General features: G+C 44.7%; 1 protein-coding gene across 1 annotated transcript in view; it reads right to left on the reverse strand.

The window, feature by feature from the left end:
• LOC115198867 (carbohydrate sulfotransferase 11) overlaps positions 1–13945 on the reverse strand; it is an 84080-nt gene extending 70135 nt beyond the window's left edge. The window contains exon 1 of the mRNA XM_029761250.1: positions 13722–13945. Coding sequence (XP_029617110.1) covers positions 13722–13839 — 118 coding nt within the window. The 5' untranslated portion in view covers positions 13840–13945. The remainder of the gene's footprint in view (positions 1–13721) is intronic.

Raw genomic sequence — 13945 nt, forward strand, 5'->3', positions numbered from 1 at the left:
AAAGTGTCCAGCCCTCCTCCCCTTTCCTGGACGGGCATGAGAGGGGTCTTTGAGTTGCGCCACGCTGCCCAACCCAGCGGCCATCTGGTAACCTGCCATGTTGTGGGCTCACAGGCTGGTGTTGGTGCCCACCGTTCCCTGTGGCATTGCCAAACCAGCCGCGCTGGCAGTGGCAGAACAACCAGGCTGGAACGTACCACACCCACTAACACACTCACTCGAGGCCTGATAGAGAGGCTAAATAGAGAGAGGGAGAGGGGGAGAGGGGGAGAGAGAGGGAGAGAGAGAGAGCGAAAGAGAGAGAGGAAGAAAGGGGGGAGAGCAGGGAGAGGGAGGGGAATGAAAGAATTAGATGATACAGACAGACAAGGTGTGATCAGAATGAACTTTATTCTCTACTTACATTTACACATACTCAGAATATTACTTGATGATATGGTGCTGCTAGTGATATGGTGCTGCTAGTGATAGACAACATACTCAGAATATTACTTGATGATATGGTGCTGCTAGTGATAGACAACATACTCAGAATATTACTTGATGATATGGTGCTGCTAGTGATAGACAACATACTCAGAATATTACTTGATGGTATGGTGCTGCTAGTGATAGACAACATACTCATAATGTTACTTGATAATATGGTGCTGCTAGTGATAGACAACATACTCAGAATATTACTTGATGGTATGGTGCTGCTAGTGATAGACAACATACTCATAATGTTACTTGATAATATGGTGATGCTAGTGATAGACAACATACTCAGAATATTACTTGATGATATGGTGCTGCTAGTGATATAGTGCTGCTAGTGATAGACAACATACTCAGAATATTACTTGATGATATGGTGCTGCTAGTAATAGACAACATACTCAGAATATTACTTGATGATATGGTGCTGCTAGTGATATAGTGCTGCTAGTGATAGACAACATACTCAGAATATTACTTGATGATATGGTGCTGCTAGTGATAGACAACATACTCAGAATATTACTTGATGATATAGTGCTGCTAGTAATAGACAACATACTCAGAATATTACTTGATGATATAGTGCTGCTAGTAATAGACAACATACTCAGAATATTACTTGATGATACGGTGCTGCTAGTGATATGGTGCTGCTAGTGATAGACAATATACTCAGAATACTACTTGATGATATGGTGCTGCTAGTAATAGACAACATACTCAGAATACTACTTGATGATATGGTGCTGCTAGTAATAGACAACATACTCAGAATACTACTTGATGATATGGTGCTGCTAGTGATAGACAACATACTCAGAATATTACTTGATAATATGGTGATGCTAGTGATAGACAACATACTCAGAATATTAGGTGATGATATGGTGCTGCTAGTGATATAGTGCTGCTAGTGATAGACAACATACTCAGAATATTACTCGATGATATGGTGCTGCTAGTGATATGGTGCTGCTAGTGATAGACAACATTCTCAGAATTGTACTTGGTGATACGGTGCTGCTAGTGACAGACAACATACTCAGAATATTACTTGATGATATGGTGCTGCTAGTGATATGGTGCTGCTAGTGACAGACAATATACTCAGAATACTACTTGATGATATGGTGCTGCTAGTAATAGACAACATACTCAGAATACTACTTGATAATATGGTGATGCTAGTGATAGACAACATACTCAGAATATTACTTGATGATATGGTGCTGCTAGTGATATAGTGCTGCTAGTGTTAGACAACATACTCAGAATATTAGGTGATGATATGGTGCTGCTAGTGATGGACAACATACTCAGAATATTACTCGATGATATGGTGCTGCTAGTGATAGACAACATTCTCAGAATTGTACTTGGTGATACGGTGCTGCTAGTGATAGACAACATACTCAGAAAATTACTTGATGATATGGTGCTGCTAGTGATATGGTGCTGCTAGTGATAGACAATATACTCAGAATACTACTTGATGATATGGTGCTGCTAGTAATAGACAACATACTCAGAATACTACTTGATAATATGGTGATGCTAGTGATAGACAACATACTCAGAATATTACTTGATGATATGGTGCTGCTAGTGATATAGTGCTGCTAGTGATAGACAACATACTCAGAATATTAGGTGATGATATGGTGCTGCTAGTGATGGACAACATACTCAGAATATTAGGTGATGATATGGTGCTGCTAGTGATAGACGACATACTCAGAATATTATTTGATGATATGGTGCTGCTAGTGATAGACGACATACTCAGAATGTTACTCGATGATATGGTGCTGCTAGTGACATGGTGCTGCTAGTGACAACATTTAGAGACAGAATACAGACAAAGGAGTTTAAACAAAGGTTACATACACAGTATATACAAAAGTATGTCGACACCCCTTCAAATAAGTGGATTCGGCAATTTCAGCCACACCCGTTGCTGACAGATGTATAAAATCGAGCACACAGCCACACAATCTCTATAGACAAACATTGGCAGTAGAATGGCCTTACTGAAAACCTCAGTGACTTTTAACGTGGCACCGTCATAGGATGCCACCTTTCCAACACGTCAGTTCATTACATTTCTGCCCTACTAGAGTTGCCCTGGTCCACTGTAAGTGCTGTTATTGTGAAGTGGAAACGTCTAGGAGCAACAATGGCTCAGCCACGAAGGTCACACAAGCTAACAGAATGGGACCGCCGAGTGCTGAAGCGAGTAGCGTAACACTCACTGCTTGGGTGCAACACTCACTAACGAGTTCCAAATCTCCTCTGGAAGCAACGTCAGCACAAGAACTGTTCGTCAGGAGCTTCATGAAATGGGTTTCCATGGCCGAGCAGCTGCACACAAGCCTAAGATCACCATGCTCATTGCCAAGCGTCGGCTGGAGTGGTGTAAAGCTCGCCGCCATTGGACTCTGGAGCAGTGGATATGCGTTCTCTGGAGTGATGAATCACGCTTCACCATCTGGCAGTCCGACGGACCAATCTGGGTTTGGCGGATGCCAGGAGAACGCTACCTGCCCCAATGCATAGTGCCAACTGTGCAGTGAAGGGAAATCTTAACGCAACAGCATACAATGACATTCTAGATGATTCTGTTCCTCCAACTTTGAGGCAACAGTTTGGGGAAGGTCCTTTCCTATTTCAGCATGACAATGCCACAGTGCACAAAGCGAGGTCCATACAGAAATTGTTTGTCGAGATCGGTGTGGAAGAACTTGACTGGCCTGCACAGAGCCTTGACCTCAACTCCATCAAACACCTTTGGGATGAATTGGAACGCTGACTGCGAGCCAGGCCTAATCGCCCAACATCAGTGCCCGACCTCACTAATGTTCTTGTGGCTGAATGGAAGCAAGTCCCCACAGAAATGTTCCAACATCTCGTGGAAAGCCTTCCCAGAAGAGTGGAGGCTGTTATTGCAGAAAAGGGGGGACCGACTCCATATTAATGCCCATGACTTTGGAATAAGTGTGTATGTTTCAGATGTTTCCCATTAGCCATAGTGCAGCACTTTGAATGTTCCTCTCAAAGCCACTTAATGACACATGGTGACTGAGACATCCTCCATTTAATTAAAACCATGATTCACTCACTCCTTCACGGCCACCATGCAGTCTACAGCCCTGAGTCTACAATCTATAGCCTGGTCCCAGACCTGTTTGTGCTCTCTCGATAACCTCTCGTAGACAGACTGCGTAAACATAAATGGCACCGTAGATCTGTCATGATACAACGAGATGCGTGAAATAACGAGCAGCATTAGTTCTGGTGCTAATGCGGACGTGGACAAATCCCGATTTTGCAGGTGTTAGCAGCTATTGAATTTTGGAAGGTGCGGGGACATGTGGCTCATAGACTTGCCCGTAACTTGCAGAGAGAGAGGGTGGAGCTCTTTGTTCCAGTTCCAATCCTCGTTATACGTATGGACCTAGAACTTAATCGAGCATCTGACCAATTACGCAAGACTTTAGTTCTGGGTTAGCCGAGAAAACTCTCCTGTGGTCATTATAGCGCCTGTGGTCGTTATATTCTGGTCCCAGACCTGTTTGAGATGTCTTGCCAGCACCTATGTTCATCTTCACAGACAATAGGAGTTGACAAGACAACACAAGTAAATCTGGAACCAGGCTAAGTCTCCACTTCTGTACCCTAACAGTCCTGCTTTGGTGTTGTTGGTCTCAAGGCAGCAGACTGCAGACTTCTTCGCCACGGGCTGTTACTCACTCTAATGACTAAATCAGTGTGTTGGTAGAGCAGGGGCTCGGGACTAAACTGAGCACTCACCCAAAAAAGAAAGGGCAATTGGGCAACAAACTCTCTCTTTGTCTAACACACACACACACACATTTCTTCTCTGAAACAAATTGACACACAAGTTGACAACAACAAAGGAAGGACCGATATGTTCAGACACGTACGTAGCTGACACACACACACACACACCTCGTTGGCTCTTCTGGCCCTCTGAAGGTAAATATTAGCCGTGAGTCTGTCTGAGAGGCTGAGCAGCACTTCACGTCAGCGACGGACCATGCTGTCACTACCCAAATATGCTCCAGCACCCTCCTCTATCCCTCTCTCCAACGCACAGCCGCTAATAATGCCCAAATGTGGTTAACTTCCCGTGTTAACTGCCTGTTAACCTGCTGACCACCAAGGGACTAAAACATAACAACCAAATCAATATTTATCGGCAGGAGGCAGCGTGATAACATTCACATCTGTCTTAGTCTGACGTTCCAGCAACACTCAGGTAACATTGCAACCGCCCAATAACAGAGAACGGAAGAGGTTGTTGAGATCAACAGAACCCAGTCAGACTGGTTAACGTGCCCTTCAATCAGAGTCCACGGTTTACGATACGTGGCAACCAGATGTTGACGTGTAGAAAACACCCCTCAAGCAGACATTTTCCATCATTAACATCCCCCTTTCCGTACCCACCTCCTATCAGGGAGGAAATGATTGTTTGGGGTTGAGAGAAACCCCTGAACATCTGTGAGCCCCTCGTCTGTTAAATAGAGAGGTCTGCCCCCATTAGACACACTACCTTTCACTCAACTATTTACAGTGTGTGTGTGTGTGTGTGCGTGTGTGTGTGCGTGTGTGTGTGCATGTGAACATGAGTGTGTTTATGCTCTGTTACAGCTGTATCCAAAGAACACACACTCACCACTCTCTTCCTCTATCTCTCTACCCTGATGAAGACAGCTTGGCTGTCGAAGCGTTGGATATTACATTTTTGCATCTGAGCTCCTAGAGTGTGCAGCTCCCTTATTTTCAAGTTTTCTACTCCGCTAGCCAGCACCTCGCCTAAATAGGGGTGCGTTTATTTTTCTTCAACAGCTGTATCCAAAGAACACACACTCACCACTCTCTTCCTCTATCTCTCTACCTCCTTTACTCAATCACACCTACACACACCTTCAAAACCCTACTAGAGCTTTATTAAGTATCTGTCCTTTAACACCATTTGGGCCACACAGCTTGGTTTCACCAGGCAGGAAGAATGTCTCTCTCACAGTAGTACAAACCATAAAGCCATAAAAGACTGCTGATACCACTGAGAGACGACTGGTCTTCTCTGTGGTTTCTGAGGGGGAGGCTGACTTCATTTTTCCCATACGCAGTACTACCAGTAAACGTGTAACTGTGTTTGTGTGTGTGTTAGTTGTACAAGAGTGTGTGTGTGTGTGTGTGTGTGTGTGTGTGTGTGGCCCCTTACTTAAGGCCCATGGTCAGATTATCAGAAGCACAGGAAGTAAGGGGGGGGGGGAAGTGGGGGCTCTCTCACTCTCTCTGTTTCTAGAAGACTATCTGTCTATTGTCGCCCATATAAATGAGTCTGTGTTTGTTGTTCTGTGCTAAAGAATGTCTATAGCTGTTAATTACTTAATAACTGTATTATCAGAGTGCATGTGTGTGTCCTTATATATCTGCACGTGTGCACGTGTGTGTGTGTGTGTGTGTGTGTGTGTGTGTGTGTGTGTGTGTGTGGCAGTCCCCTGTATTGAAGTCCAGACTCTCCAACAGATGGCTATCAACCTCACGGCTGCCCGGCCTAAAGTCCAGACGCAACACAGTCATGGGCCCTGAACTGGAGCACCACAGGCCAACGAAATGTGGGGACAGAGCCACAATGTCATGGTCCTTCAGGACGTCTGGGATACCCTCCCACAATACACACTCACAGGCAGAAGAGAGAGAGAGGATACAGGACAATGGGGTTGGGAGGGAGAGAGAGACAGAGAGAGAAAGAGAGAGAGACAGAGAGACAGAGAGAGACAGAGAGAGACAGAGAGAGAGACAGAGAGAGAGAGACGAGAGAGAGGACAGAGAGGAGACAGAGAGAGAGACACAGAGAGAGAGACAACGAGAGAGACACAGAGAGAGACACAGAGAGAGAGACACAGAGAGAGAGACCAGAGAGAGAGGACACAGAGAGAGAGACACAGAGAGAGACAGAGAGAGAGACAGAGAGAGAGACAGAGAGAGAGACAGAGGAGAGAGACCGAGAGAGACAGAGGAGGAGAGAGAGAGCAGAGAGAGAGAGACAGAGAGCGAGAGAGAGCCCACTGGATAGCTCTCCTGACAACACCCTCACACCCACTGAGGACACACAAAAGCCAGAGATTGTGCTCTCATTGACTCAAAATGGGAAATACAATGATGAGAGGAAACTTTTTCCAAAAGTGGCTAAACTCTAGTGTCCGAACACCCGGCGTGCCCTGAAGCTGTTGTTAGAGGACCGACTAGGGTCCCCCAGCCACATCATAATACACACAGGCACAAACAACCTTAGAGCCCAGCAGGAAAGGTGGCCACAGCACCCAAGGGAGTGATTGAAAAAGCCTCTTCCCCAACACACAAGTGGTTATCTCCACCTGCTACCACAAAAATACTTTCACCCTGCCACCACACTGCGGGTGAATGCAAGCACTTCCTGGGACTGTGCCTCAAAACCAAATGTTTACCTGGCTCATCCCTCCACCTTGGACTTGAACAGCCTTTATGGCCAGGTCCGCCTCTACAAGACAGCAGCCCCCACCTTTGCCAGGACCATGAAGGACATCACCCTCAACTGCAGCCCCAGCACCTCATACACGAGCAACAGAGAAACGGACACCCCGCCCAGACCAGCCCGACACCCTCCCAGAACTATCTCAACAGAGAAAAAAGGCCTCACGTGTGCTACCTATATCTCCCAAATAGAATCTTTAACGATGACAGTTTCTCCCTCCTAGAGGGGGAGATCAACCATTTCCAGGCCCATGGACATGTACTTGTCTGTGGCGACCTAAATGCCAGAACTGGACAAGAACCTGACACTCTTAGCACACAGTGGGACAAACAACTACATGTAGGTGAAAGCATTTCCTCCCAAATATGTCCCACTCGACACAACTATGACAAAACAACCAACAAAAACGGGTCACAACTCCTGCAGCTCTGTCGCATGCTGGATCTGTACATAGTCCATGGTAGGCTTCGAGGCGACTCTTACGGTAGGTACACCTGCAGCTCATCCCTTGGCAGTATTACTGTAGATTACTTTATCACTGACCTCAACCCAGAGTCTCTCAGAGCGTTCACAGTCAGCCCACTGACACCCCTATCAGATCACGGCAAAATCACAGTCTACTTGAACTCAATCATGAGGCATCAAAGCCAAAGGAACTGCATAATATTAAGAAGTTATATAGATGGAAGGAAAGTAGTGTAGAAACCTACCAAAAAACAATTAGGCAAAAACAAATTCAATCCCTTTTAGACAACTTCTTGGACAAAACGTTTCACTGTAATAGTGAAGGTGTACACTTGGCAGTAGAAAACCTAAACAGTATATTTGACATCTCAACTTCCCTATCAAATCTAAACATTTAAAGCAGACAACCTAAGAAAATTAACAACAATGACAAATGGTTTGATGAAGAATGCAAAAACCTAAGAAATATACTGAGAAACCTATCCAACCAAAACATAGAGACCCAGAAAACCTGAGCCTACACCTTCACTATGGTGAATCCCTAAAACAATACAGAAATACACTACGGAAAAAGAAGGAACAGCACATCAGAAATCAGCTCAATGTATTTGAAGAATCCATAGAATCTAACCACTTCTGGGAAAATTGTGACACACTAAATAAACAACAACAACACAAAGAATTATCTATCCAAAACGGAGATGTATGGGTAAACCATTTCTCCAATCTTTTTGGTTCTATAACAAAGAACAAACAGCAAAAAAATACTGTACATGATCAAATACAAATCTTAGAATCAACTATTAAAGACTACCAGAACCCATTGGATTCTCCAATTACATTGAACTACAGGACAAAATACAAACCCTCCAACCCAAACAGGCCTATGGTGTTGATGGTATCCTAAATTAAATGATCAAATATACCGACCACAAATTTCAATTGGCTATACTTAAACTCTTTAGCATCATCCTCAGCTCTGGCATGTTCACCAGTATTTGGAACAGAGGACTGATCACCCCAATCCACAAAAGTGGAGACAAATTTGACCCCAATAACTACCATGGGATATGTGTCAACAGCAACCTTAGGAAGATTCTCTGCATTATCATTAACAGCAGACTTGTACATTTCCTCAGTGAAAACTACGTACTGAGCAAATGTCAAATTGGCTTTTTACCAAATTACCGTACGACAGACCACATATTCACCCTGCACACCCGTATTGACAAACAAACCAAAACAAAGGCAAAGTCTTCTCATGCTTTGTTGAATTCAAAAAAGCTTTTCACTCAATTTGGCATGAGGGTCTGCTATACAAATTGATGGAAAGCGGTGTTGGGGGAAAAACATACAACATTATAAAAAATCCATGTACACAAACAACAAGTGTGCGGTTAAAATTGGCAAAAAACACACATTTCTTTCCAGAGGGCCGTGGGGTGAAACAGGGATGCAACTTGAGCCTCACCCTCTTCAACACACACACACACACACACCACACATACATACATACATACATACATACATACATACATACATACATACATACATACATACATACATACATACATACATCAACGAATTGGCGAGGGCACTAGAACAGTCTACAGCATCCGGCCTCACCCTACTAGAATCTGAAGTAAAATGTCTACTATTTGCTGATGATCTGGCGCTTCTGTCCCCAACCAAGGAGGGACTAAAACAGCACCTAGATCTTCTGCATAGATTCTGTCAGACCTGGGCCCTGACAGTAAATCTCATTAAAACAAAAATAATGGTGTTCCAAAAAAGTCCAGTTGCCAGGACCACAAATACAAATTCCCTCTAGACACCGTTGCCCTAGATCGAACAAAAAGCTATACATACCTCTGCCTAAACATCAACACCATAACTTCGACAAGGCTGTGAACAATCTAAGAGACAAGGCAAGAAGGGTTCTGTGCCATCAAAAGGAACATATAACTCAACATCCCAAAAAATACTTACATCTGTTATCGAACCCATTGCCTTCTATGGTCTGGGGTCCACTCACCAACCAAGAACTCACAAAATTGGACAAACACCCAATTGAGCAAAATTCTGCAAAAATATACTTTGTGTACAATGCAAAACCCCAAACAATCCATGCAGAGCAGAATGAGGACTATATCCGCTAGTTATCAACATCCAGAAAAGAGCTGTTAAATTCTACAACCACCTAAAGGGAAGCAATGTCCACACATTCCACCACAAAGCCCTCACCTACAGAGAGCTGAACCTAGAGAAAAGTCCCCTAAACCAGCTGGTTCTGGGGCTCTGTTCACAAACACAAACTGACCCCACAGAGCCCCAGGATACAAACACATTTAGACCCGACCAAATTATGAGAGAGCAAAAACATAACCATTTGACACGGAAAGCGTCAACCAAAAAACAAAGTAAATTGGAATGCTATCTGGACCTAAACAGAGAGTACACAGTAGCAGAATACCAGACCACTGTGACTGACCCTAAATTATGAAAATCCTTGACTATGTACAGACTCAGTGAGTATAGCCTTGCTATTGAGAGAGGCCGCCGTAGGCAGACCTGGCTCTCAAGAGAAGACAGTTATGTGCACACCGCCCACAGAATGAGGTAGAAAACTGAGCTACACTTCCTAACCTCCTGCCAATTGAAATGACCACATTAGAGAGACATATTTCCCACAGATTATAGACCCGCAAAGAATTTGAAAACAAATCAAACATTGATAAACTCCCATATCTGTTAGGCGAAATACCGCAGTGTGCAGTCACAGCAGCAAGATTTGTGGCCGATTGCCATGAGGAAAAGGGCAACCAGTGAAGCACAAACAACATTGTAAATACAACCTATAATCATCTCTTTATGGTTTCCCCTTTCATACTTCCAAACCACTTGCAACATTGTTACAACACTGTACAAAGCCAATATATAACATTTGAAATGTCTATATATTTGAAAACTTTGTGAGTGTAATGTTTACTAATGTATTCCTTGTTCATTTCCCTTTTGTTTGTCTCTATTCATTTGCTTTGGCAATGTAAAACGTGTTTCCCATGCCAATAAAGCCAATTGAATTGAATTTTGAGAGAGAGACAGAGAGGCAGAGAGAGTAGAATCTTGTTTCATTACTCTGAGGTCATCTCTTCCTCTGTACAGAATAACATCAGAAGCTTTTGTGCTAGAGAATTCCACCGCACAAAAAGAGACAGTTCTAGAACACATGCACAGAAACAGGGACAAGAACTCTAGAATTCCCTCAAAATGGATAAAAGCCATTGAATTCCTATGCACAAAGGGAGACACTGTAGAGCTCTAGAATGTAAGTCAAATGATTATATCATCAAAACTCCAGTGATTATGGATGAGGTATCTACATTCTGCAAATCAGCCGTCTTCCCCAAAGGATCAGTTCCACCCTACATTACTGTCCCGGGGTGAGCAAGCAGTAAGGAATTTTGAGTTTCCCCAAGAATTTCCACCAGTGGCTTTGGCCATCTCGTTCTTGATCAAGTCCTTTTCCGGCTAAACTCCATCTGACTGCCTCATCCCCCCTTTTCCCCCCTCCACTAGCTCTCTTTGAGGTCCGTCGCTATGGAAATCTTACCCAAAAATTCAGCTGGTTCCAATTAGGTCAGTGAGCCATGTCACTGTGCCATGCTCGGCTGCTCTAGTCTGGACACACTGGTGCATTATGGGGGATGTGAAAACGTGAGTGCGTGACTGAGGCCAGAGTGCACAACCAAGTCACCACTCACACACAGCCGAGAAAATACACTGAACAGAGTCCCAGTATAAACACGCACACAAACACACACAGACAGTCATGCCCAGTCTCTCCAAAATACCCCCTGGCAACCCTCTCACCAAAAAGATACTGACTAAACAAAAACAGCCATATTAGCTGCTGTTGCTCCTTTGGTCCCAGTCCTAATGCCTTTAAAACGGATGCCTGCAGTGGAAGGCAACCTCACACAGACACTGAATGATCTATCAGAGGCACAAAGCTACAACTGAGCTCAACGGACTATGACTCAAGCTGGATCTGTCTCTTTGAGAACACTTCACTGGAGTGTCCGCAGTGTGTGTGCATGTTTGCAGCCGTGCGCGCATGCGAGCAAGTGTGTGTGTGCGTGCGTGTGTGTGTTGAGCCCATAGTGAGAACGCCCCAGATGATGAGTCTATCTCCATTGTCTGGTTTAAAGGGTCGTGACCCCAAAGGGCCTGTAAACGAGGTGAGAGTTTGCACAGGGGGGGGCAAGACGGGATTCCCAGGCAGTCTAACATTCCGGAACCAGAGGAACGCTCCTCGGACTTCCGTGTGCCGTGAACTGTTACGGGAAGACCAGAGGGGTTCAGTCTGTCATGTTCTTAGGGCTGTATTGTGTGTGTGTGAGTGGGGGGAGGGGAGGTCGAAGAGGGAGAGAAATAAGCACAATTACCACACCGAAATGTCAGACATTGGTCCGTTATTCACTTAAGCAATGGTTCAGGAACCAGACAGAACAGTTTTAGGCTACTGGAAATAGTGTGCAGTTTGGTTCACCTGCCGTTAATGGGGGCAACCTCAGATCAGGTTTAATTTGCCTCTGGCAATAGGGCATCCCTTAATGTCAATCCCTGGTCTCACCCACATAATCGCTTCATAATCGCCCAAACACACAACCCCACTACCATTAAACACACCCCACATCCGCTCCACCACCACTGACACACACCATCTTACACACCATCTTACACAGGGCTTTCTCTCACATGTCTGACATGGATTCTTCAAAACAATTAGATGCAACATTTTCAGATGTCCCCTCTTCTAAAACGAGATAGGTCCATGCATACCTCACCCCTATGCCTGGGAGAGACTCCCTATAGCAACCCCCTCAGCCTTTTGTCTTTGTGGAACTACAGAATGTGGCGGGGGAGTCATGCATCGCTGCTGGAAAACATTCCTCCACATGACCTAGTATCTGTGTGCGCACTAACGCACATATACCGGGGCAGTTTCCACGGTGATGTTTGGTTAACGGAATAGGGATGACACGCATTCCGGTGCAGTAGGCTAGTGATAAGGACCCCGTCGCGGCTGTAGGCTACATCGATGACTCAACCGGGGACTCAGAAATTCCACCAAATGATGTGGAAGTACAGCGTGGCAATTTGAGTTTTACGCATTCGTACTTGGTTCTTCTGTAGTACAATGCATTCGCTGATATTCCCCTTTCTTTCAATAAAACATTACCACTTGTTCACCTTTCGGACACAACTTTGAATCAAAGGAGGGGAACGAAAAAAGTATTACTGCAAAATCCCCTTTAGCACTTTGGCTGTGAAAAGTCTACATGGCACAATACCCTGCTATTATTATTTACATCACTATATTCCCTACTACCGCAAATAGAGACGTGGCCACATTGAAATAAAGCATAGCCAATGTATTAAAAATAATTGAGGTCATTAAATCACACGTTTTTTCTCTCATACGTCACTTACATATCATTATTTTATATCTCTTTCTAAAAAGTGTATTTTTGCCACCTCTCTGATCCTGGACCATGGCGTGGAACAGAAGCTCAAATGAAACACTTTCAGTCGTGGGATGAATCTAACAGCGCCACACAGTTGCTCAGAAATAATTTCGCGTTACTGTAAACCTGTTGTAGGTCAATATTGAGGCATTTTGCTGTTTGTACAGTGCGATCTTTGCGCGTCTGAAAGCAGGGCTCTTTGATTCGTGGCACAGAGCCTCTACTGTACGGCTGCGGCCGAACGGTGCCGTGGCAGTGGCACTGGGTCGACTTCAGCTAAACTGACTGGAGAGAGACAAAAAAGAATCCATCCATACCAGCGAGAACGCCCGCGACTACAGGCGATGCGTACCGCAATCTCAAAACACACATGTCGTGCTCGTTTCCCAAGAGATGACTGACTCTGGCACAATAGCCTATACGATCAATTGCATAAACGCACAATCTATGTGATAGCGTTTGACCTAAAACAGGCAACACATTCTTTCCCAACCTCGGCGACACAGGATGGAATTACGCGTCACCCGGATGGCCGGGTGTTACAACCTTGTCATTATTTATAAAATGCGTGATTCAACACAGTCAACAAATACATCGATATCAACATGCCACAACAGAGTGGGCACTGGGCAGGACGTCACAGACCAATGAACACAACACACAACAAATTCGAGAGAGACAGAGACCCTACCTACCTGGTTGGAACATACTTTGGAAATAAAAGATGACCAGAATAAAAGATCCCAAACAAGTGGCGAGTACCATCCGGCATATTCTGCTCATCCTCATCAGCTCGAGCAGAGTCTGTTTCATGGCTGTCAGGGAATGACTGTGGCGGATTTTCTGTGTGTTGGTCGGTCTGAACACCGGGGCTTGGCGTGCCGTTGTGGTACTGATGGTGATACTCGCTGCAATTGTC

Source organism: Salmo trutta, chromosome 8 (assembly GCF_901001165.1).
Source record: "Salmo trutta chromosome 8, fSalTru1.1, whole genome shotgun sequence".
NCBI classification, from domain to species: Eukaryota; Metazoa; Chordata; class Actinopteri; order Salmoniformes; family Salmonidae; genus Salmo; species Salmo trutta.